This window comes from Nasonia vitripennis (assembly GCF_009193385.2).
Source record: "Nasonia vitripennis strain AsymCx chromosome 1 unlocalized genomic scaffold, Nvit_psr_1.1 chr1_random0012, whole genome shotgun sequence".
Taxonomy (NCBI): Eukaryota; Metazoa; Arthropoda; class Insecta; order Hymenoptera; family Pteromalidae; genus Nasonia; species Nasonia vitripennis.
Genome location: NW_022279600.1, coordinates 673,728 through 700,345, shown reverse-complemented (window position 1 = coordinate 700,345; position 26,618 = coordinate 673,728). Strand labels below are relative to the sequence as shown.

The window sequence follows — 26,618 nt, the reverse complement described above, 5'->3', positions numbered from 1 at the left end:
TATCAGCTCTTGCCGCCAAACAAACACATATAGTAAAGTCCAATCTCGAATCAATGCATGAAGAACTTGCGAAAGACAAAATGATACTGCATCAGCAACACCAACAATTGTCAAACATAATAAATAAAACATCACAGTTACAAGTATTGGTGGAGCATACCTTAGTCACCGAGACTTTAAATAAATGGGTATACCAGTTCGAACAATCATTGGATAATAGCATAAATTCCTATAAAACCTTAGTGAATACTATTGAAACAGCTACCCAAGGACACCTGCACCCATTATTATTCGACAAAATTAGGTACTCACAGTACAAAATTCACCCATTGCCAATACCAAAAGAAGTAGTTACAAACTCGACATCATACGTAACTTTAATACCGCAATATTATCACATAATAGTGTCCCACGATATGCAGCAATACTTATTGGCTACAAAGGACTACATGAATACTTGTAGTAACTACCAAAACGTCCTAATATGTCTACCGACTTTACCATTCAACTTGGACAACCAAAATAGTCCGTGCGAGTTCGCATTGTTAGCTAGGCCAACTGCAGCTACCTTACGGTTATGTAAGTTGGCTATATCATCACAGTCCACACCCTATTGGAGTAAGCTAGAAAGCACGGACCAATGGCTGTATTCAACCATGTTTCCAGTACAGATGAGAATTATGTGCAAAGAGGAAAGAAAGGCAGAACTGACAATAACGGGAACGGGTATATTCACGCTACGCGGACAATGCTATGCTCACACTAACCAGAATATACTGTACGGAGTGAATATTTTACAAACAAATAAAACCTATTTGTATAACCCAGCTTTGGCATTCAACCTATCGTTTACAACGTTCAATATGATCAAGGACTACGAGTCTGTCAAAGAAATTCTGGAATTCTCGGACTGAGAAAAACAGCAAGTTCAACGATGGGCGAAAAGCGAGGACCCATCACACTCCAGCAAATTAATGACAAGTTTGCTGTAATTGCTCAACAAAAGAGAGAAAAGTATTTAAGTACAACATACATCTCGTCCGCAGCAATCAGTCCACTAATTTTGATTGCCATAGTTATATTAGCCTATAAATATTGCTGTTCAATACCTTCATGCAGTACATGCTATAGGCGGAAAAATCTTAATAAAACAAAAAGCAGAGTGCCAGTAAATAAGGCCAAAAGCCTGGAAATACCGACGATACAGTCGGTATTAATGTAGGTACCACACGGATAGGTGGCGGCACGTACCGCTGCAGAGAGAGAGAGAGAGAGAGAGAGAGCAGCCATGCTGCGAGCGAGCGAGCGCCGTCGCCGCCGCTCAGTTCTGCACTGACCACGCACACGGTCAGACGTCTGGAGAGACACTGCAATAAAGCATTTATTACACGTAGGCGAGGCATCTTCTCTGTCCACTATCCACCTCGTCCTACATTGGTGACCCCGACTGGAACATCTCTAGGAGCAGCGAACCACGCAGCTTTGTGCTTCTCCAGCAGCGGTGTCTTTGTGCTGCACGACGGCAGACAAAGACAGGCAGTGCTTGCGTCATCCAACGCGCAGCACTCCGCCACCTTCCGGGTGCACGCTGGCACGCCGGTGCACACGAGAGGGACAATCCTCGGCCAACTCGGCCTCCTCGACACACGTCTCAACACGTGTCGAGCTGCGGCAACAGGTCCTAGCGACCCGCCGCCATTTCACTCTATACGCGTGCAGGCACGCCGGCGCGTATAGAGCCTCGCAACGACAAGCGTTGAGCTTAAACAAAGTGTGCGTGCTGGCACGCCGGCGCACACTACTGCGACACCTCAAGGTCGTGCCACGTGGAAGCCATCGCCGTGGGACTTTGGTCACTGCGTGAAGCCACCGTCACCGGAGCCCTTCATCTCAGCAGCTTCACCGGTCAACGGCGCTTCACCCAAGTCCCTCGCACGAGGCCACCGACACCAGCGCATCTCCCGACGACGACCATCCGGAACCTCCTCAGCGGCAGTGTCAACGGATTCGTCGAGCGTCGTGCGCCGCACAAGGCGATATCCCCGAGACCGAAATCTACAGGTAATTCAGTGCGCGCGCGAACAAAAACACAACACCGAGCGACCATCTTGCGAGCGGCGCCGACTCGGATTCCGAGAACAGCGAGCGAGTCGAGTAAACAGTTCGCGGTACAGCGCAACGGTCGCGCGCTCGACTTATCAAAACATAGTTGCAACCTCGCTTTATTTTTGTACAGTGCGACGCACGATTTTTCACGCGCATTATTTTACAACGACGCGGTCATTTGACGAACCGCATTTCTCGGGACAAACAATTAATTATCGCTTTGTTTTGTCCAGTGCTACGCAACTCCCGTGCACGACAGTCCAGTGTACTCTTTCCCCGGACGGCAGTCCCCTCGGAGAGTATATCTGACGTCACACACGAGAGCCAACAGCACCTTTCGCTCATCATCCTTCTAACGAGGTAAAAATCTCTTTTAAATTTATTTTAAGAGCGTCAGCAATACTTTAGCTAGCGGTTGAACAAGACTTTGCTTTGCCTCTATATGTACCTGCGAGTACACTTTAGTCAAATAATAATTTTGTACGTCTTGTTGCAACATCTCGTTAGGCACGGCACTGCGTCTCGCCGCACATGAATGAGCACGAACCGGGATTAACGCTTAGGTCGGGCAAAGAAATCCCTCAAATACCCTTTTCCTCTCGTAAACCAAGGAAACCGAAAATGACACTCACGCACTCCCCAATCAAAACAAAAAATACGAGTGCAGACGAAGAAACAACCCTAACAACTACAACGAGTCAGAGTCAATCAAGCCCAACCTTCTCGTTTACGACGACGAGTTCAGAGACATTGCAGCTCACTCCGACTTTCACGACTGTCTCTTCGTCAAATTCTCCCTTCACGATGAACGTCAACCACTCGAGGCGACCGATCGTTCCAAACGCAATGGAAGATGCAGAGTTTCCACATTCAGCCAACACGGTGCCGACGTTCAACCAGCACAACGACACAGACAGCAAATGGCAGACAGACACACTTCCCAACTGCGGAATCGGCCAACGACAGTCATCTCCAGAACTCAGGAACGCGGCGGAAAGAGCACAGCCCGCTAAACAAACAGCAGTCATCAGCAGTCAACTACGCCACTGCGGATGACCTAGCACAGCTAACAGAACGGCTCAACCAGCAGCTGGACTGTAAACTGAACGCGTTTCTGGAACGCCTGGCTCTAGTCCAACAGCATCGAGATTACGACTGCAAGAGGCCAACAGGATCCACAGACACACATCCGTCACAAGCTGCCAACTCGGAAAACTTGGGAACCGGGTTACCCCTGCCGAATCTCTCGCAGGGAGACCCTCATCTCGGCCAACAGCACTACGCATCTGCCTTCTCAAGTACCAGGCATTTGCTTTTCTGGAACTTCTACAAACACAACCCACAGGGCTGGTTCAGCCAATTAGAAGATTTATTTTTGGCACACAACGTCAACGAAGACGAAGCCAGATTTAACTTCGTCATGAGATATCTAACACAAGACATCCATGTCGACATCCAATTCAAGCTGAACACCCTCACAAGAGGGCAGAAATATCAGCAAATTAAGAAGATCTTAACAGACCGTTATGCTGAAACTCCGGAGCAACAATTAGACCGACTATTCAAAGGTCTAGAAATAGGTTCCAAAAGACCATCCGACTTCCTCGCCGAACTAATCAGTCTCGCTCAGGACAAGGTACCGAGAGACACTGTAATATCTCTCTGGAGAAACCGTCTCCCAGCTCAGATTCAGCTAATGGTCTGGAATTACAAGGAAGAATCGGAACTCATTAAGAGTGCAGACATGGCTTTTGATGTGCTTCAACAATCGCACAACATCAACGCGCTAGTCAGACAGCCAGCCCGCCATCACTCCCATCGACAAGATCGATCAACTGATTGCTGCTGTCCAAAACTCACATAACAGCAACCACGCCAGCCGCTCAAAAACCAAGAATCGACGCAACCAGTCTCGTTCAAATTCCAAAAACCGAGACTCCACTCCGGCGAGATCGAAATCCAGGTCGAAACTCTCAAACGATAAAAGCTTCTGCTTCTTCCACCGCAAATTCGGCACTGAGGCAAAGAACTGCGAACTTCCTTGCACCTGGAAGCACGCTCCGGGTCAGGACTATAAGGTAAGAAAACCTAAGAATTCCAAGGACCAGGAAAACTAAATAATCCTGCTGTCGTGGAGACTGACAGCCGGTTACACGCAGCCACACGTCTCCACGTAAGAGATCGAATCTCGAAAGAAGTCTTTCTGATAGACACGGGCGCAGACATCTCGGTAATCCCAAAGCCATCAAACTGGCAAGGCAAGCCAACTGAATTCAAGCTTTACGCCGTCAACGGCACAACCATCAACGTCTACGGCGTCGCGCGTCGCGAACTGGACGTCGGCTTGCCATAGAAACTCGCGTGGAATTTTACCATCACCGATGTCCCGCACCCGATTATAGGAGCCGATCTCCTGAAACATTACCATCTCCTACCAGATCTCAAGCTAAAGAGACTGGTAGACGGCAATCAGTTGACGCACGCTCCTGCCTTTATCAAATCAGTAGAGCCCGTGCAAATTTCTTTTATGGCACCGAACCACAAGTATGCCAACATCGTGAACAAGTATCCCAAAGTTTTTGGTCCTGATCAGTTCAGATCAACCAAGAAACGTGGCGTATTTCATCACATACTAACGAAAGGTCCTCCTGCCTCGCAAAGAGCTCGTCCGTTATCTCCAGCCAAGCTCAAGGCAGCCAAAAAGGAGTTTCGCAAATGGTGCGAATTGGGCATCTGTCGCCCCTCGGACAGCTCATGGGCAAGTCCATTACACATGGTAATGAAGAAAAACGGGGAATGGCGTCCATGCGGTGACTACCGAAAACTAAACACGGCTACAGTGCCAGACCGTTATCCAGTCCCGCACATGCACGACTGCATGGCCTTTTGCCACGGCAAAAAGATTTTCTCGGCGCTCAATTTACGCCAAGCCTACCACCAGATACCGGTGGCCCGGGAGGACATTCCCAAAACAGCGATCATCACTCCGTTCGGACTCTACGAGTTCCAAGTGATGACGTTCGGCTTTCGAAACGCTTCACAGACGTTCCAACGCTACATCAACTCAGCGTTAGGAGATTTAGATTTCGTATTCGTCTACATTGACGACATACTTATTGCCTCCACGACAGAGGAAGAGCACCAAAAGCACCTCGAAATAGTGCTTAATCGCCTAAAGGAGTACGAGCTGCAAGTCAATCTCGAGAAATGCAGTCTCGGCGTCTCCGAACTCGTTTTCCTGGGTCATCTTATCACGCCAAACGGCTTCAAGCCAAGCCCAGAGAAAGTCAAGGCGGTTCAAGGATTCCCCTTGCCACAGACCATCGAGGAACTACGAAGATTCCTGGGTCTTGTGAACAGCTACAGACGTTTGCTCGCGCACGCTGCCGACACGCAACGTCCGCTAAATGAATTCTTGAAAGGTGCCAAGAAAAAGGACAAACGTCCAGTCCCATGGACCGCAGAAGCTGAAGCAGCCTTCAAGAAATGTAAAGAGGACCTTATAAATTTAGCGTTCACTGCGTTCCCATGCGAAAACGCAGAGCTGCGCCTCATCACCGACGCTTCCGACACAGCAATGGGGGCAGCCCTCGAACAACGCCCAGGCGACTCTTGGCAACCGATAGCTTTCTTTTCGCAGAAGTTCAAATCTGCGCAACAGAAGTATGCTACGTACGACCGAGAGCTGACGGCCATCTACGAAGCCATCAGATATTTCCACCACTATCTCGAAGGCGTAGAATTTAAAATCTACACGGATCATAAACCTTTAATCTACGCTCTTCAACAGAACTCTGACAAGATGCCAGCCATTCGCGCTCGCAGATTATCATATATCGCCCTGTTCAACACCGAGATACACTATCTCCCAGGAGAAGAGAACGTCGTTGCGGATGCACTCTCCCGAATCAACGCTTTCACTTCGCCTGCAATTTTTGACTGGAGCGATCCCGAACTGCTAGCCGACACACAAGTTCGTAAAGTCCTAGCAAACTTAGACGCCTTCAAGCTACCGACGCTGTTCGACGCGAAACAGCTGAGCGAAGAGCAAGAAAAGGACGATCAGCTGAAGGAGATCCTCAACGATGCAAACCATCCGCTGAAGCTTCGCAAGCTTACATGGGGCTCCCAGCACGCAGCGTTTTACTGCGACATCCACGAAGATGTCATTCGTCCTTACCTCCCGAAGAAACTGAGGAAAGAAGTGTTCGACAACTTCCACTCACAATCGCATCCTGGAGTTAAAGTCACATCCCGACTCATCCACCAACAGTACGTCTGGCCTAACATGAGTCGCGACATAGCCACTTGGTGCAAAACGTGCCTAGCTTGTCAGCAATCCAAAGTGACAAAGCACAACAAATTTTTGCCCAAGCATTTCATCACTCCAGATGCAAGATTCGATCACATCCACCTGGATCTCGTAGAACCTTTCGCCTACAGCCACGGCTACACTCATCTCCTCACCATCATCGATCGCTATACGAGATGGCCTGAGGCAATTCCAATTGCTGACACCACTGCAGCATCGGTAGCTCGTGCCCTTTATGACAACTGGATCTGCCGTTATGGCGCACCGACAACGATCACCACCGATCAAGATGCTCAGTTTGAATCCAGATTGTTCATCGAACTCCTGTCAATCCTCGGAGTAAACAGGATTCGTACAACATCATACCATCCTGCTTCCAACGGCATGGTGGAGCGCCTCCACCGAGACATCAAGACAGCTCTCATGTGCCACGGAAACAACCAGGAATGGGTCAGACTACTTCCAACAGTCATGCTGGGACTGCGCACACGCATCCGTCTAGACACAGACGCCAGTCCGGCCGACTTAGTTTTTGGAAAATCAGTGAAAATCCCGGGTGATTTCTCACCTCTCACCAGCGAAGAGCCAAACGTTCGCATTTTCTACAACGAATTTCGCGACTTTATGCACCAACTGAGACCAGTGCCAGTCAGCCACAAAACAGCAATTAAACCATTCCTTCATCAAGGCATGGAAACGTGCTCCCACGTTTGGCTACAAGAAAAACCAATCAAGCCCGCATTGACTCGGCCTTACACTGGCCCTCACAAAGTCATTTCCCGCAACATGCAAAACCAGACTTTCAACATAGACTTCAACGGCACGCAGGAAACAGTAACGCTGCAACGGTTGAAGCCAGCATTTATCCTTCAAGAAGATCCTGACGGCACTAAGGTTACCACGCCTGAACCAATCAGGATCCCTTCCCCTTCAAGCGGAGCTCTCACTCGCCCCGCAGCGGACGCTCCCGCGCCAGTGCAGCTTCCTGCGGAAGATCCAGCAGATCAACCTGCACCTCCGACCCCTCCTACTGTCGATCCACCGGATCAACCACTACCTCAACCTCCCGCACCCAAACACGTCAGGTTCGCTCCTCTCCCTCCAAAACACAACAAAAAACCAACGATCCAACCTATTCCTCCTACACAACCGACGCCTAAGCGCACCAAGTTTGTTCCGAACATTCTTAGGAGAAATAGAAACACTGAGTAAATTCAGTCACGCGAAGCGAACTTCATGTGCGAGGAGACGTAGTGCCCACAATAATAGACTCTCTATTAACTAAAAATTCCGATCAGTTTAGACATGGAAAAAGTAGGCGAATTGAGATCTCAGCTCAGGGCGTATAGAAACGCCTCAGCTGACGAGCAAACTCGAGCAGACTGCTTCCGGGCAGACCGGGAGTTGGAACTTTTCGAGTCATATCTCCGAACAACACTCGACCGCCGGGAGACGCATCTCCTCATGGCCAGACATCACAACTCCTCTAGCCACCCGGTGCTCTACGATCCTCAATTACCGCAACTTTTTGTAAACAACGAGCCAGCGCTCCGACTGTTTTTACGCGACATCCGATATAGAGTTAACAAAACAGCTCTTCACAAATGTCTACTAGATCAAGGTTGTACCGATTTCGAAATCGTTAGCGTTAAAACAAAAAAATCCGGGTCGGTAGCGACAGTACTCTGCAACTCGCTCGCATCATCGGGCGCGATGCAGGTTAAATCTTGTAAAAAAGAACTCGTTTTCACTGATCCCAACGGCAAACAGTCACACATCAAGACTAAACCGGATCAGTTTATCACTCAAAACGCGCTGCTACCTGCACAAGCGATCAAACGGAAAACTTCCATCCTACCGGATAACCTTACTCGCTTATTCAACCAAAGCGACCCAGTGCTTACGCTGTGGAATTACCTTAGCGCGGACGACATTTTTAACTTGTATATAGCATGCCATGAAAATTCGATTTTTCATCGCCTAGGTATTCCTTTCGACTCATCTAGCATTAGATATTCTGGTCCGAATGGCCTAAACCAAATGCTAGAAGACGCAACGACATTTACCTTTCGTAGCATTAGTTTTTCGTCAAACGCAAACGTCTTTGAGACACCCTTTGTAAATAAGTTTTTCAAAGCATGCGCAAATCGTTGTAAAAACTCTACGAGACGAGTAGGCAAGCACCTAGTCGATCTCTCAGCGGTTGCGATCACTCGCGAAACGATCAAAATCCTAGCAGATCACTTCGCAGTCCACAAGCTTGTTCTCGGTAAAACACCCGGGGGCTCTGAAGAAAACTTAGAATTAGAAAAACTAAGCACGTTAAGCCTGTACAACAATCTACACTTATCACTTAAATTCCTAACAAAAGACTGTTTCTCGTATCTACGTACATTAAGAATGGTAGGGTGCAACGAAGTCCCCATGGACAAACTTTTTAGTTTTGTAATCTGCAACCAGCGACTCGAAGAGTTGGTATTCACCGACAGTCAAAGCAGAAACCAACATACCGTAGACTTAAGCGTAGCAGCGATTTCGGGAAGTAACGTGTTGGAAAAGTTTCAATTTAATTACTCAGCTGCAAAAACCTTCCGAACTCACTTGATCCCAGACTTAATCTGGAACGAGTCGAAGTCTATCAAATCCATCGATTTAGAGAACAACACTTTCTTTCAAAAACATGCCAACACCTTGCTTTCCAAACTGCCTAATGTACAACATGTAAATATTTTAGGATTAGATATCGATCAAGTCTTAGTTCTAAGTAGCTGTGAGCAAATCTTGTCAATCAAAATTAACTACGAAGAAAACCTAGTTAGCACGTTGTATAGCTTGATTCCGACTAGAGTCAAGTCTATAGAAATAGTAAACTTACTAGGTAAGAAAAAAACCAAAGCGATGGACATGTTCTGCATTCGCGACTTGTTCCATTCTCGAGATCAGCTTTACATTAAGCTCACCAATTGCAAAATAGCAATTCCGAATAATCTCGTCAACTACTTTGCGGCGAACCACGTTCAAATTACGCGAACAAGCAACACGTGCGAAATCAGCAAAACACCAAAGGAAACTTAAGTACAACTACGAATACAAGAAAATACTTGTACGATCAAACACTTGTGATCTCAGTTCCTATTTATAGACTATTATTTTGTAAAGCGTTGAACCACACGCACCAGCGAATAGCTCTAAGAAAAATATCCATGTAAACATCCTCCAGCCTCTGACGCTAGATTTTTTTTTTTTCGGGGGGAGTACTGTAGGTACCACACGGATAGGTGGCGGCACGTACCGCTGCAGAGAGAGAGAGAGAGAGAGAGAGAGCAGCCATGCTGCGAGCGAGCGAGCACCGTCGCCGCCGCTCAGTTCTGCACTGACCACGCACACGGTCAGACGTCTGGAGAGACACTGCAATAAAGCATTTATTACACGTAGGCGAGGCATCTTCTCTGTCCACTATCCACCTCGTCCTACATTAATACCTTACACGAGATACACAGCGTACAGCATGGAGTATTTGACACCACAAGTACATTGTCACATATCAACAGCAGAGACGGCAATACAAACGTCACCACCAGTCATCCAAGATTGCAAGGAGATAGCAGTTTACCAGAACCCGGATCCAGCAACTACGACCTACCTTCTATTAGACAGAGGCAGGACCTCCAGCATCAAGTCAATAAATAGTGGTATAGAACCATTGCCAATCCAAGGAACATCGATGTAGTACGAGAGACGGACAAACGATTCTCCGCAGGAGAGACGTACTGGGACGCGGAGACGATAGCAGACGAACCACAAGAGACGGACTTTCAGTAGAATGACGGTCCACGCAACGTATACACGGACAAATGGGACATCCTATACTATAATAATAGGGTAGAAGAATAATTTTTCTAAAAATGACAAATTTAATGTACAGAATTTGATGAAAAAAAAGAAAAAATTTAGTGAAATATTTATTTTATTAGTCGTGCAGCAAATGTAGAATATGTAAGCACACAATTTTTACAATAGCATTCAAAGTCGATATAACTAAACTAGACAGCGAAACGGACGAACTCAGAGACAAAAGAATTCGTGACGTCCTCAACAATTCCCGATCCAGCGGTTAATGATGTATTGGGAAGCGACTGACATATAGAACAAGGAGGTCCTGGAAAACTTCGACCTTTACGGAAAAGCCTTCGAAACGAACTGGAACTCCTTTGATAAAAATAACCGATCCAAATGCCAGTCGTAAAAAGGGAACTCGAAACAACCCTGAAGTCTCTCATTCATATGGCGATCGTCGGCCCGGAAAGCGCGCAACGTATTCCAATGAGTGAACTACGAACAATATAATAAAGAAAATTGTAAATAAATTTACGACCGAACAGAAGCAATGTAATTACTGCAAACAAAAATAATTAATACTTACGTTTACGCACTCCCACCTTCCACCGGGACTTAACCTCTTATAACGACGAACCATTGTCACAATTGCAAGGTATAAGTTTGGCGCGAATCAAGGTAAGCGGGCACTTGCGCCCGAAATAGTATTTTTTGTAGGTACGGGCCTTTCATGAAGCGCGAGAGCGAAAAGCACATAGTACGCTAGTGCGCGCTAGCCCCGCCTACTTTCTCGCTTCGGAGCTCGGACTGCTCTCTCGCTCTCTCTCGCTCCTACGCTGCTGCCGGCGGCTCGGGTCTCTTCGGGGTTTCTCGTGTCGCGTCTGCGCGTAATTAAACTCAGTAACAGCATTACGTTTATGTAAATGCGTTACTGAGTTTATCTTGTCGAGCACGGGGTACGCTCGCATGCTGGCGTCGTGCGGAGCCATCTTCACTCTCTCTACAACTTCTAAACAATACACCACGCCGCAGCGCACATCATCCTTATCAGCCCTTTCGTCGTGTGAGAGAGAGAGACTCAATCACTGCAGCCACGAGATCACAAGGAACGTGACATCCTGTGACATCAACTCAAGCATCAGTAGTGATTATTTGGTAATTTCTCACTGAACTTTTTTCACTGAGAAAGCAATTTTATTTTTTTTTATACTAACGTGCACCCAGGAATAAGGCGTTAAGCCCAAACTGGGGGAGACAAGCTACAGCTCGTCTCCAGCACAAAATTAATAAACTAACCTGCCTCCAAAAGGGTGTAAAAATACCGCTTCGTGCCGTCTGACTGGGCTGGCTACGTCAGACCCCAGTCAGTTACCCCAGGACGCACTTCGTCATTTGATATCCTTCATTTCAGATTTACTAACAACTCCGTAAATAATTGTATCGTCAATTTCATTATCTTTACGTGGAATATAAATTTCTAGAACTCATAAAAGTTTACCTAAATCTATACGTTGAGCATACGTCTCCACGTGGCGTATCACGCAATAGATTTTATTCATTACTCTAGCAACATTTCTGAAATTAGTATTTAAATTTATTTTTGCATATAAAAATTAAGTTCATTTTCAATTTAATTATGAAATATTTTGTCTGATCAATTTTCACATAATATCTATTTTCGTTTACGTTATAATTCAATGAATTTAAATTTAATAAAGAATACATAAAAATTCCTTTCCCTATTTCAAAACAAAATAAATAAATATATTGAATATTTTTTTTACATCAAATTCTGTGTGTGGCAAACTTATTTCGACTTCCTGTTCCGTTACTCCTGCGCCATGTGTCTTTATAAATAAACTAATAAATTATTAATACTATTTTGCGATAAATAAGCAAAATTAGAATCTTTCACAATAAAACGTCGAATAACTGAATGTTTGATCAAAATAATGTACTAACTAAGACTGTTGCGAGGAGCGAAAATCAGAAATTGGAAAAGAAATTCACAGATCTGAGTAGACAAAAATCGCGAAACTCAGCATTGCAATTAGAATCTTCCAGGACCGGCATTAAATTGACTACTGCTGGGCATAATAAAAATTAGTTTGTTTTGTATTAAAATTAGATAAATTATTCAAGACTGTATTAAACTATTATCTTTAAAAATACTATTTTTATACTAGTTGACAATTCAATCATTATTAATGAAGTTACTGTAGTTTAAATAAATTGAAAGTTTTAAAACTATATATAAGTAGAGAATGCTTAATTAACAAATTAGAGACTAAAATAATAATTTTCACACTGCTAGTTTGTTTATTATAAGCCTATAAACAATGGTTCGCAACTTTCGTTTTTAAGTATAAATCAATACCCTAAAGAGCGGTAAAGTATCAGAATTCGAAATTTTTTAATAATTAATGAGTTTTAGTGAATTATTGCTGAATTGTTAGTTGAGCATAATAACTATTAATAATTTATATCGTTTAACATTATGACGGTAGCTCGGCCGTCATTATTATTTTAAGTTGTTTGTTGTTTATGCTACTATTCACCGTTTCCGTCGGCTGTGCAGAAGGCACTAGATTCTACCGACTATAATCTATCCGCGCACGGACGTAAAGACGTATGAACACGCAGCGTTGATAGAAGTACTCAGGACGTGGATTCAAAAGGAGGAAAAGTCAATGAACACTCGCGGATTATTGTAAAACTTAGAATAACTGTTTATTGGTGCTTGGCTTACACAAGCGCGCCAAACGGGCGCATGCCAGCTACCAGCATGTAGTCGAGGTGAGAGAGAGAGGAGGCTTAAAGTCGCCCGAGTAAGCGGGAGTTGATAAGAACTAGTACTTACAGATGTACGTGGCCGGCATGGCCGTTCTAACCCACGCGAAGATGGTCTCGGACGGATTGTCCTCGGTTCGGTTGACCTCGCAACCCTCGCACACAATAATCGCAATCGCAGAGTGTCTATTCGCGAAAATGAGCGGAGCGAAGACAGACTCGGAATGGCTTGCTAGCGCGAGCACAGATTTACCTATGCCCTCTGACACACTGTTGTCAACTCTTGACAGTAGTGTGCGAGCAGGTGGCAACATTGTACGTTGCTGAATTTAAATCTCTCTCGATGCTTATTCTCTCTCTGTCTCTCTTACTCTCTCACATGCTGCGCCTTTAGTAGCTGTAACAACAGAAGTATTATACAGAATGTTGATTCTTTCCCGGAGAGACGCCGTAACGTGCTCAACGTGCGTTAATTGCACTGGCAACCGTTACAACATTAATTATACTAGTATACGCTGAAAAATCAAACGTTTAATGTAAAATCAAACAAATTGTAAAGCAACAATTAAAGTCGCCAACTTTTATATAAAATGTTGAAAATACAGGTAGCATAAAAACTGAAGTCGATAATCCAGTAAGTGCTGCCATCGCTCGATTTAAAAATGACATATAGAAGAAGCACAACTTTTAAATTCAAAGTCGCAACGCATACAAAAATGAAGTGAAGTGGAAAGTACATTGCCTGACGAAATGCTGACCTCAGCTATTCGCCGCTGCACGATTTAGCAAAGCCACATCTACTCAGTCTACGTTTACATTGCGTATACATCGTATCACCATCACGAATAAAACTTTTAATATTGAAGTGGTAGAAACGGCCAGAAGATACTTGATAAAGCTATCAAACATCTCGAAAAAACACACCGTGCAGTTACAACCGCACAAGAAAACTACTGGCAAGCAGTAGAGCATTACCGCTTAAGTGACAGAAAAAGTGAATCTGAAAAGAATGCAGTGCTATCGACCATTTGTAAAGTGAACGCAGAATGGGGTGCAAACGCACATGTACCTGTATTACAACAAGAGCAAGTGCAAACGGACGTAGAAGCAACTCAGCCAAAAATATGTGTGTCACGGTAAACAACAAGTCCGCTGAAGCAGTAGCCTGTTCTGACGTCACGATGCATACGCAGGAGGAAGAGAGCAGACATTAATCGAGTCCGCCGACTCCGCCGAGTCCGCCATGTCCGTCGACTCAGCTGAGTCCGCTGAGCCCGCAGCGTACGCCGACTCGGCCGAGTCGACTGTGTTCGTTGACTCCGCTGTGTCCGCCGAGTCCGCCATGTCCGTCGACTCAGCTAAGTCCGCCGAGCCCGCTGTGTCCACCAAGTCCGCCGAGTCCGTTGAACCCGCTAGTGCAGCCGAGTCCACCTAGTCAGCGCAAAGAAATAACAACCAATATCGTCAATAAAAAGAGGACACAACATTGCAGACTCCAGCTAACGCGTTGTGAGGAAGAACCCAAAAAGAAGAAACCAAAAATAGAGAACCGGTTCGTTCTAATAAATAACAAACAAAATTTGTTCGTAACAGCGAAAATATTTTTATATTGGATAACCTGGCTCTGGAAATGACTAGCTACCAGAAGAATCAAATATAAAGAGATAAAAAGTACACCTCTTGAAAACAAACCATTAAAAGAAAAAGCCCTTAAAACGGTCTGTTGAAAAAATCAACAGGCAAGAAAAAAAATCCGAAAAAATCGAGCAAACATCTAGAATCAGAGGAAGAAAAGGCAAAAAGAAGAGAGAAAGATAGAATAAGAAAACGAGAGCAAAGAATGAAACTGAAGGAAGAAGCATTATAGTTGAAAGAAAGGGTTTCCTTAAGTAGATTTAAAATCACCACCCAACACTCATCAATCCCGTAGATTCCGTTATTCTCGAGTTGCACCTCTGTGTCAGCACTCCTTGCGCGTGAACGACTACTGCAAAGCATACGCGTCGATCATTTATGGCGAATGCTGATTGGACTACCGCGATCTTCTTCATCTAAATTTCATAACTGCGTGAATCGGTACCGAGGCTTTAAAAATCCCGGAGCTGATCTACGCAGTGCCTTTTTGCGTAGTAACTTACTCACTGGCGGCTACAACTGATTCTAAGTGAAGCGGCGGTGTTTGCTAGTGTTAGTGTTTGGAGCGTGCTAAATCCGTCCAATACCTTGAGAGCGTGCTAAATCCTGGCATAGCATATACCGGAGAGCCCTTTGAATACAGATTGGTGCCACAGAGAGAAGTACAAACTAAGGACCGTCGAGTGGAATCTCCGGCGTTAGCAAGAGCAGTTGACCATCCCCATTTTAAATTGCCACGTGAACGCGTGTAGATCGCACAGTCAGCATCTGCCACAAAAGGTGATTAGAACCATCTGAACAGCGCAGGATTATAATAATAGTAAGTTGTTAAGATAAATCATAGGTACTTTACAATTAATAAATAAATAAGACTAAACTTACTAAATACTACTGTAAAACGACAACATCCTAAGCTAAATATATCGAAACTTCGTCAACTCTGTAAACTGAACGTCTGTTAAGTGCTCTGGACCAATGAAAACATAACAATCAATATAAATAAAACCCTTGTGTACTAAATTAATAATAATAATTAAACCTCAATCAGAACAAATAAATTCAAATCAGCTTCGCAGTCACGACGTGCAGGTACGAGTACATTACTTGTGGACGAACCATCAGCATACACACACGAGGCGAATTAAGCGGACAAGCTACTTGCCTGCAACGACCGAAAGTACAGCGGACACTCACATGTCCGCCAAACGCAGTCTAGGAGAGAGAGAGAGAGAGAGAGAGAGAGAGAGAGAGAGAGAGAACCGCGCGCGTGAGTGTGTGTGTGTGTCGCTAATTGTGAGAGTAGGAGAAAGTGCGAAAAAGCCCGCGATACCCATGCTGCTGCGTCCCGCGTTGTCATTAGCTTTGAATGGCCGAGCTGAATACTCTAATTCTCTTCCTTAATTGCTTAGCATTGTCCATCGCGTGCGTGCGTATCCTGGAGGATTGTTGCTGCTTCCGAGGTGTGTCGCTAGGTGAAATAACCACTCTTGCAAGTCCGCTCAGCGTACTGGTTACGAGCAGGGCAGCCGATTACCGCTCTTTTTCCTGCTGCCCGATGCCTCTGCGGGCTCACGTGTTCGAGGACGAGTACGTGAAGCAAACTGCTCTACTAGTCGGGCTTTGTACAGTCTGCAAGAGGCTCCTGGAAGACATCAGGTGAGCGTTCGCGCCGGGCCAGCGCTTCGAGCTAAGTCGGCGACGCTTCGCGTCTCGCCCCACCATCAGACGCAGCGCGCGGCGTCGACGCCGTGTGCAAAAACACGGTCAGGCGATCGCGGCAACTGTACCGCGGCGATGGTCTCCCCTCTCCGCTCCAACACGATGCAGCAACAGCGCGGGATCAGCCTGCCGAGCCGCAATACCTCTGCCGGGCGGGTCACTGACTCTCAGGCGCCTGCCTCACCGGAACAGCTGAAGGATGGTCAGCGGTGCCCGAATGCGTCTGTCGGGCGGGTCACCGACTCACAGGCGCCCTCTTCGCTCACATCAGCGTCGATTAATGACTCATCTGCACTGGACCCTGCAATTTTGCAGAAGAATAGTGCAAAGGATGCGCCATTGGGAGACACCAGCCTACTGGGTGTCTCAAATATTGTAATTCCTGTGAGTACGATGGAGTTTTTCTTTCAGCGGTTTGACATGCTCCAAGATCAGCTTGATGGCCTGAGGGCTCTCGTGAGCAGGGGTTCGGTACCACATGGTGTCTCCTCTGCACTAGCAGAAGGGGGCGCCATAGTCGGTACGGAGGAATTCAACACCCGTATCTCTGCTCTTGAGACCCAACTAGCCGATAACATCAGCGCGTCTAATAGACTGCTTGACGCCAACAAGCTGCTCCTGGACGAAAATATTATTCTTAGGGACGAGTTGCAACAAACGAAACAAATACTTAAAAAGCTCCATCGTGCTAGCCAGGACCTCGACACGGGTTCGTTGCCGGTTTCGGACTGCGGCCCGTTGCTTGCTTCGAGTCCTAGTATTATTGAACGTGAAGCCACTGAGGTAGCAGGAAAACGTAAATGCTCCTCTCCTCGGATGGCACCTACTGGCGAGGACGTTGCTGAGAGGTGCGAGGTCATAATACACGGACTAATTCAGAAGATTGATAATATCAACGAGAAAATCTCGGGCGCAGCTGTCTTCGCACTGCTCAGCACCGTTTTTGCCGCCCTACAGAAGAGCGACGTCGCCAGTACTCGTGTACTGCGCCAGCGTAGATTAGACAGGGCTCAGAGCAATAACACGATCGCGGCAAATTCAGCGACGCGTCGAGGTGTGCTGCCATCAATCATCGTCAAGCTTGCGTGCCCGGGCCTAGTCAGGGAAATCATGCGAGCGAAAAGCACGCTAGCTAACAACTACCTGACCACAAACGACATCAAGCCCGGGGCTCTAGACACGGAGACTGCTGCCTGCTTGACCGGACATAAAGTCTACTTAAATGAAATGTTGTCCCAGGAAAAGTTCTCGTTGTTTAAAAGTTTGAAGCCCATTGCACAGGGACTGGGCTTCAAATATGTCTGGCATGCGGGTGGCAGGTCCTGGCTAGGCGTAGGGGGGGGGGGGGCGAGCGCGCGCACGTATTTGCATCTGCTGCTGATTTGCAGGCTATTCTCACGGCGTGTCAGGCCGGCTCGAAACAACCTCGACGACAAAACACACGCATGACTGTCACTGAAAAGGACGAAAGCCCGGAAACGCAAGCTACACACTAGCGAATTGGATGCTACCTTGCTGGAGGAGGCTAAAGCTCTGAGTTCTGACCATCAAGGACTCATAAACATCAATGAGCTGCTCCCCTCCGACGTCCATAAGCTGCGTACAAGGGCTAGGCTGGAGGCCAAGAGGAGGCAGGGCTGCTGAACGTTCGTCAGAGAAGGGAGACTCTACATACGCTGCAACGATGACAGCGAGCGAGCTACCATCATCAACATCGACGCCGAGCTGGAGACTTTTTTAGCCCGGTTTCCGCCCGCTGCCAACATCGTCCAACACTGAGGCTTCAACATACACAGATCATTCCACCACACCCACCATCGAGCTCATTTGACACGTCTTCATCCGGTTCTAAGGTATCTCCGTCCGAAGGTCTACGAGTCTGTCACTTTAATGCGAACTCGCTTACGGGTCACATTGAGATGATCAGGCTTTTCTTATCCACTCGCTCCCCATTCCACGTAATAGCTGTTACTGAGACCTGGTTGAGCGACAAGGTAACGTCCATCCCTTCACTGGACGACTACCTACTGTACAGACGAGACTGAAACAGAAAGGGAGGAGGTGTGGCCCTCTACATACATAAATCACTGACAGTTAGCGTTATTTCATCATCTGACGGTGAATGGTCTGGCAAGCCAGGCAAGCCTCAATATCTCTTCTGCGAGGTATCGACAAAGGGAGTCTCTCCTATCTTCGTGGGGGTTGTGTATCGTTCACCTCATGCTCCATTCTTCCAAGGCTCTAACTTCATAGACCAACTAACAACCCACATGCACAACTATTCCACGAAGGTCATAATGGGAGACTTCAACTCTGACCAACTTTCTTCATCTGAACATGCCAAGTTCATCAAGGCCTTCATTGATGAAAACTCCCTTTTATCTGTTCCCTATGGTGCCACGACGAGCAGGATCGCCTGCTGTCATACTGGAAGACAAACTCACCTATCGTTAACGGACATGACCTTATCACGGCCACTCTCGACGTACAGATTCCATGATACGTACCTAACACATACTCTTACAGAAACTTTAAAGGAATCAGCGCTGAGAAGCTAAGGGACTTTCTTAGCGCATGTAACAGGTCATCCCTCACCTCTTCATCACTCGACGAATGCATATCTACACTTAACGCTAACCTCACTAACGCCATCAATCATCTCGCCCCATTACGGACTGTGACACCAAGAAGACAGCGTCACCCGTGGTTCACCACGGCTCTTCGTGACCTTGTATCTGAGAGAGATAGACTTTACAGGCGATTCAGGGACTCCAGGCTCGATTCGGATCTCCGCATATATAGGCTAGCTAGAGACAATGCTCACAAACAAGTCGAGGAAGCCAGGCTGAATTATTACTATTTACGCCTGTCAACCTTGACTGATGTTGCCGAGATCTGGAGAGAGCTGGAGAAACTTGGAATTTCTGCGACCAAGGCCCCTTCACCATCTCGCTTTAGCACAGATGAACTCAACAAGCATTTCAGCTCGATCTCCAATGATGAGATGAGCACATCTCCCCGTACAGGCGGGAGCTGCAGTGGCTAACCGCTGCCGGACGCAGGAAGTACTTCACAGCTTGTTTCCTACGTAAAATGTTTAACTCGGTCGAAACATCATACGTACTGGCCTTTTTTGACTTCCGCGTCACACTTCGGCCTGTGAGGGGCGAGGTGACACCTCTGGAAATTCCTGCTTTCGCGACGGAGACGCTGAGGAACTCGTTCCATATCAGCGTTTCATACTTATGGAATAACCTGCCATCACAAATCAGAAACACTTCATCCATCGTCTCTCTCTCTCTCTCTCTCTCTCTCTCTCTCTCTCTCTCTCTCTCTCTCTCTCTCTCCCTCTCTCTCAAAAAGAGAGAGAAGTAGAGAGCTGACACTTACGGTTCGTCGATTACAGTCGCTCTCGGGAAAGTAGACGAATGGATGTCACAAACAACATGATATGATTATAAAGTTCATCTGACAGCAATTTTTTTAAAGAATTGGCGCAGCATACATAATTTAAATTCGACTGCTTTGTAATTGGCATAAGAGTTTATTGGCCTCATCTTCCTCGGAAATTCGTTTGGGATATCCTTCTGAATGTCTTGGATTCTGCGTTGTTATTCTTCTTTCAAAACAGAACTCAATCGTGACTTGCAAAAAGTAGATGAACTCATTAGAAACTCTAAAATTCTCTTCGTGCACCCCAAATACAAGATGTGCATCGGATCCAAAACAAATTGATGGACCATATCAAGAAGTGGTTTAATTTTAGTTAAAATTGACACACCTTTATGGTAGTCTGGATCTGCAATTGCTCGAAAATCTTGATCAGTTCTTTTTTCAGCATGTGTATCTTGAAACACCATGACACCATCGATTTTATAACTCATCACATTGCATCTTTTACAAGCCTTTTTTGCCATATGAAAAAGAACAGATTTGATTAATGACCTGGTTGGTGAGTCGCATGAAAAAAATCTAACTTTCACATCAAAATGTTTATCACTAATGTATATCCCAGATGAGGTCAAACTATTACGTTCCAAGACAAACTGCTTTAGATACTGGGTAGCACTTTTGGGTTTTCCGTGTCCAGAGTTGATGGACACGATAAAAGACTTGTAAAGATCATTGTCTGTATAAACTTTACAAAGTTTTGGCCATATGGATATGCTTCTAGATTTGAAAGGAGAAACACCATCGATATTAAATGTCAAATCTAGAATACTTGATGTATGTACATCTGTTTTCACTATTTCTTGAAGTTGATTCGTAATCCCAAAGTAGTAGTATTCTCCAGCACGACCATCCGACACTTCGATTGGGTTGATATCAAATTGAATATTACTCGCCAGAAATGTTTTCGAACACAGTGAAAGATCTGGCAGGAGTTTACGGCTTAAAATTTTTAATAGTGAGTCTAAAGCATTGTGAGGAATTTTGTAGTTTATGGCCCACTGACGCAACTCTTGAATTTCTAATAGTAAATCTGTGTTATCTTCCTCATTATTATCACTACTACTTATAGATTCACGATTTTCTTGCATTTCTTAATCACTGTGTTCAGAATACACTGATTCTTTATCACTTACACCACATGCATGATTATCTATTTTGGAGCAAGCACTTTTTGATAGCTGAGCACATGAAATTTTTTCCTCACTGGAGAGATTTTCAAAGAGACTGTATTTTTCACTAAGCTTTCTCTTTTTAGTTATTTGTCTATAGTTTTTAGACCACTGCCTGCTACTCTCACGCATTGTACAATTACAAATAGCTGATAAGAAAATGCGCAATTTGGAGCACTACAGCGCGTTTAGAAGTTAGCGAGTAAATGCGTCGTTTCTTTTAAGCCACGAACAGGCGACTTATCGACGGCCTGACCGTGACGACCATCGACCTTTACTGTCTGCTGCATAGTGTAACGTAAGCGTATATGTCTACTTAGCATATGGTCAGATATAGCAGACACAGTATGCGCGGTTATGGGTAGTTACAAGGTTGCTGTCGTCATAACTTTGCATGAATATTTTATTATTGCTAATTGTGTACATACATAATAAATTATATTAGATATTTGATTTTGAATTATTTATGCAAAACTGTAGTATAAATAATACTCCTTTCGATTATATTAATCATTCAGCAGTATATTATGATTTGAACTGGGCAGTTGGTACTACCCAAGAATTACTTTACTGAGCAGTTTCACTGCTCAATTTTCTACCAGGGGTATTTCTAAATTCAATAAAGCAGTATTATAAACTCAAAATAACTGTTGTAAGGAAAGAAAAATTTTGTATGGTGTTTAATATCAGGTATAGTGATTGGATACAATAATACGAGCTACAATATGTCAGCGGTCTCGCTTGAACGTAGTAATAAATTTTCTCAATTAATACATTTTAGATGTTGCAAACTTTGTAGATATAAAATTACATAAGCGTAGAAATAGTTTAAATTTAAATCACTATTTTGAAAGTAAATAATAAATGATTAAAAAATTTGAAAGCTCCCTGGTAGAAATTTGCCGATTTAAAGCAGATTGCTGGCGGGATTCTCGCACGGGAGTACTTTGTCGCCCGAGCGAAGTTGTCACAGTTCGCGCCAAGATTTTGTTGCAGGCTCTCTGGATCACCGGCAAGGACTGGGACACGCCCGTAGATGCAGAGACACGTCAGCACTGGGAGAATTTTCGAGCGCAGCTTCCTCTTCTGAAGCAGCTGCGAGTGCCTCGCTGGTTTGGAACTACGAGCACGTCATCCATCCAATTGCACGGCTTTTCAGACGCCTCTGAGAAGGCCTACGCAGCAGCCATCTACGTCGTCGCCATGGACACTCAAAGAGTCCGCCGATCTACGCTGGTTACTGCCAAGAGCAAGGTCGCTCCTCTCAAGGCCGTGCCCCTGTCTTGCTTGGAGCTCTGTGGTGCTCTCCTGCTATCCAGGTTTCTGTTTAAGGCACAGGCTGACTTCAACGACTACTAGTCCCACGTCTATTGCTGGTCGGACTCTCAAGTTGTACTGGCTTGGCTCAGAGGGTCACCTAGTTCCTGAAAGGTCTTCTTCGCGAACCGTGCCAGCGACATCCAGACAACGGAGCCGAAAGAGACGGCGAATGACTGACTGCCAGCTGTGCATCGACCCCCGTCAATGCTAAGGGCTGAGAAATTAGACAGTACGCGCCGTCGCTTCATCGTAGCAATCCAAGCTCACCATTTCCAGAAGGAGCTGGCTCTTCAACAGCAGGGCAAACCTGTACACCGCGCCAGCCCTCTTCGGCACTTGCTGCCTTTCTTCGGCGGACCTGGCCTGCTGAGAGTAGGCGGCCGACTGCAGTACTCGTTCCTGAGCCAGGACAAGAAACATCTGGTGATAATCCCGAGGAACAGTCACCTGACAGAATTGCTCATCCGCGACACCCATCGAGCCACGCTGCACGGAGGACCGCAACTACTCTAGAGCCACGTGAGCCGCAACTATTGGATTCCTCAGGCGAGGAACAAGGTCAGGTCACTCTGCAGGCGATGCGTGCGATGCTGTTGCTTTCAAAGCCGCACGATAGAGCAGCAGATGGCTCCGCTTCCCAGCAAACGTATTACACCAGCTAGGCCGTTCAGCATCACTGGAATGGACTACGCTGCTCCCTTTGCCATCCGCATATCAAAAGGACGTGGTCAGCGCTCGTACAAAGGATACGTCGCCATCTTCACGTGCTTCGTAACGCAAGCAGTTCACATAGAGGTGGTATGCGACTACACGTCTAAAACCTTAATTGCAGCTTTCAAAAGATTTGTCGCGCGCAGAGGCCTGTGCCATGAAGTCTTCAGCGACAACGGCACCAGCTTTCAGGGAGCAGACTCAGAACTGCGCAGTCTGTTTCAGCCAGGAAGTTGCAGAAGCCATTCAGGCGGACGGCATTTCCTGGAGCTACATTCCACCCAGGGCACCGCACTTTAGAGGACTGTGGGAAGCGGCTGTCAAGTCCTCCCAACACCATCTGAAGCGATTCCTCGGCGATGCCACGCTGACCTTCGAGGAATTCTCCACCTTGACACCCTGCATCGAAGCCTGCTTGAACTCCAGGCCTCTCAGTCCCCTCAGCACTGACCCTGGAGACATAGCAGCGCTTACGCCAGACCACTTTCTCATTGGGGCTGCGCTGACGGCTCCCCCTGAGCCTTATTCTAATTTGAATATTGTAGGTCTACCTAGATGGAAAATCGTCAGCCAGATGCATCAATACTTCTGGACCAGATGGCACAAGGAAGTTCTGCACCACCTCCAACAGCGCTCGAAGTGGTTCGAGCAGGACAGGTGCCCCCGCTCAAGTAGCCGCTGGCCCGCATCGAGGCCCTATATCCAGGCTCTGACGGCCTGCCTAGAGTAGCCACTCTGCGCATCGCAACGACCACCCTCAAGCGGCCTTTGGTAAAGGTCGTCCCGCTGCCTGTTAACGAGGTGGCATCAGCGCATCACTCAGTGTTGAGCGCCGTAACCAGCTAGGTCCTACTGCTGCCGTGAGAGATGTTAGGAAAGTTGCCATGGCGGGCGGCTCGATCGCCTTTCAGGAGGGTCTACGACTCTAGAAGACACTCAAGAACCCAACACATACACGCACATGCACACTGTAGAGCCTCACACTCAAACTTTCGCGTATAGTAGCTTTAGTTTTAGTTATTCTTAGTCTAGCAATTTATTCTTATTTTGTAGTGTTATGTCCTAGACTGGCGGTCTTCATCGGACAGTAACGTTTACTAGTTATCTAAAATGTGGGAGTACGGAGGGCGACAGGAAATCTAAATGATAGATTCGGGCGCCGATGGTACTTAGCTATCCCCGCGATCCTGAAGAACAGCCGAAGACAATTGTCCGAAATAACAAATGAAACGGCAAGAAAACGGATACGCGACTAATTAAATGTTATACGTAACTCTTATCTGTTACGTCGTGAATTCTTAAGAAAGGAGAACTACACGGCTTTTAGTGTGAAAAGGGTAAGAGAAAGAGAGGAATGCAGTAGTGGCCTAATGCCGTATTAAAAAACACTCACCTCCGATTCACCCTGGTTCGAACCGCTCTGTTACCTGCTCGTTCTTTCAGATGGTAGCGCAAAGGAAATAGGCGGACTGCGCAGCAGGTTCAGGAAATCGCAGAAATAAGATACACACTCTTATTGATTCGTAGTCTTTTCTTTAGTGCACTCAATGGTTTTGTTCGACACAATCGAATTACACAGTTGCACACACCGGTGTTCGTATCTTTGATTACTACGAAGCTCGAATATTATAATTCACGACGGCGATACAAGGTTGCACTATAGATATAATTCGATCCGAACTCGTAACACTATTTGAATAGAACCTTATTCGTGAAGTAATGTTTTTACAGAGATTTTACAATGAGGACCGATCAGAAAGCGGGTAGAGCTTCCGCACGGTCCAAGAAATTTATCAAAATTGAGAGTCTTTTCAGCTTGCACTCCGTAGTTTATATATCCTCCGCTTCTTGTAACCGTCTTCTTCCAATTTCCCGGAGGGGTGAGTACCTAGCCAATTAGAGGCTTAGACGTCGATTTTCTCCTCTCGGCGTGTGAATTTAGAAGTGTGTGGACCAATCAGAATTTTATTATTGGTCGATAAGAATTCCTCCTCTTCTAGTAATGTGGCTGGTCCTCTTCTCGCCTTCCGCCGTATCCCCACGCTCAATTATCTGAGTTATCGCAACTTTAACGACCTGCTCTGCACTTGGTCCATGCGTGTGTTGACGATTTTGAGACACATACTCTTGATGTGTAGTAATATTATATTTTTCTATAATATTATGTGTAAGACGTGCAAATGTAGTGTGAAAGTTGTGCTTCTTGCGAATGTTTAAGTAATTCCTTATCTTGTCTTCTCAATTTCTCCTCCTTGCTGTTTTCTTCTATTCTCCGTGTGCTTGTCGAGTATTGTGTGCAAGCATCGTGTTTATCGTTCCTTTGTTGCGGTGTTTAATTAATTAAGATGTTCCTGGAAAATGTACTTCGTGTTGTTGGCAAATAATGATTCGAGTTCAAATTTAGATTCGAACTCGGACCTTGACTGTGACGAATGACCTGCGCGCTTTGAATTTTTACATAAATATTTTTTTTATGTTCGCGAATTTGGTTCTATTCGCAATTGTCTTAATATTTTGTATTTCATTTAATAAAATTCTATTGTGATTTAATTATTATTTTTGTATCGCCGTTTTAAATTTAGATATCTTTACCCGACTTTCGATGCCGAGTTCCTTATCGCTTCTCGGAATCGAGGCGCCTAATCTCTCTCGGTTCCTATGGAGAAGGGCATTTATCTTAATTTTTAATTTACTTTTCTATTTACATGTTGCTTATTTATTTTCAATTGTTTATATTTTTTTATTATAAACGATTTAAAAATATAAAAAAGTAAGCATTTCACAGTAGCTTCTACTTCTGTATTTGACTTCGTTAAAGCCATTTTCGTTGAGCTTTCAACGAGGCAGGCGGTATTCGGGCCGTTTAAACTTACGCGCACTTGCAAACAGTCTCGCGCATGATCTCCGAGAGTGACCGTCAGGTGACCCGGAAATCATACTCGAAATGTATCGTGACAATAGTGGCACCCCCACTATCACCACCAAGGCTAACAAAACCAGAGTGCGCACCGGCGCTCGCTCTCTGTTCCGGCTGCTCTTCCAAGAATAAAACTCAGTCGCGAACGCGTTATCCACACACACACACAAACCTTTACAGTTTCAAACATTGAATTTAATTATTGTTAGGGCAGTCACACCCACACGTGTATACACACAAGACGAGCAGCGGTTTTTATATATTCGAACTATAAATTGACTTGGAGGAAGCTAGGTGCCAAAGAATTGGCAGCGATTTTTGTTGAACTGCGCAATGTATAAGATACCTTCTTATATAATTTTATAAAGGTCATAATTGTGCATTTGTAGAAATACGTGATGCAGATGTCAATTTCAGAGAAAATGATGACAGAATCCATCAAAATAAAAAACGATAAACTAATTTCGGATCATCCTAAATTCGGAAAAAGTGTTGGTTAGAACATAGCGCTAAATACGATCGATAGAATTTTACATCTATATGGATATTTTTATTTTATTTTTATATCTATATGGATTTTTTTTAACCGATTTTAATCTACCTAATATAATCACAAAAATAAAAGAATGTGATGATGCAAAAACATTTT

General features: G+C 45.4%; 2 protein-coding genes across 11 annotated transcripts in view; both read left to right on the top strand.

Annotated features, from left to right (window-relative positions):
- The window catches only part of LOC100117424 (major facilitator superfamily domain-containing protein 6), a 380,954-nt gene that overhangs the window by 128,952 nt on the left and 225,384 nt on the right, over positions 1-26,618 (top strand). The window lies entirely within an intron of this gene.
- LOC107981724 lies at positions 1,496-12,000 on the top strand. 3 transcript variants are annotated; one of them, XR_004226443.1, is made up of 4 exons: positions 1,496-2,061; positions 2,340-2,466; positions 7,717-11,410; positions 11,480-12,000. XR_004226443.1 is itself a non-coding variant. In XM_031921509.1 (3 exons), exon 3 carries the CDS (start codon positions 7,724-7,726, stop codon positions 9,491-9,493), a length of 1,770 nt encoding a protein of 589 aa, XP_031777369.1. In that variant the 5' UTR covers positions 1,496-2,061; positions 2,340-2,466; positions 7,722-7,723; the 3' UTR covers positions 9,494-12,000. The 3 variants fall into 3 exon arrangements, 2 of the variants coding, with proteins under 2 accessions (XP_031777369.1, XP_031777368.1); XM_031921509.1 differs by having other exon boundaries at positions 7,722-12,000; XM_031921508.1 differs by having other exon boundaries at positions 7,717-12,000.

Bases quoted from the DNA above. Each gene is read 5' to 3' on its own strand.
- LOC107981724 (XM_031921509.1), top strand. From the start codon at position 7,724: ATGGAAAAAGTAGGCGAATTGAGATCTCAGCTCAGGGCGTATAGAAAC.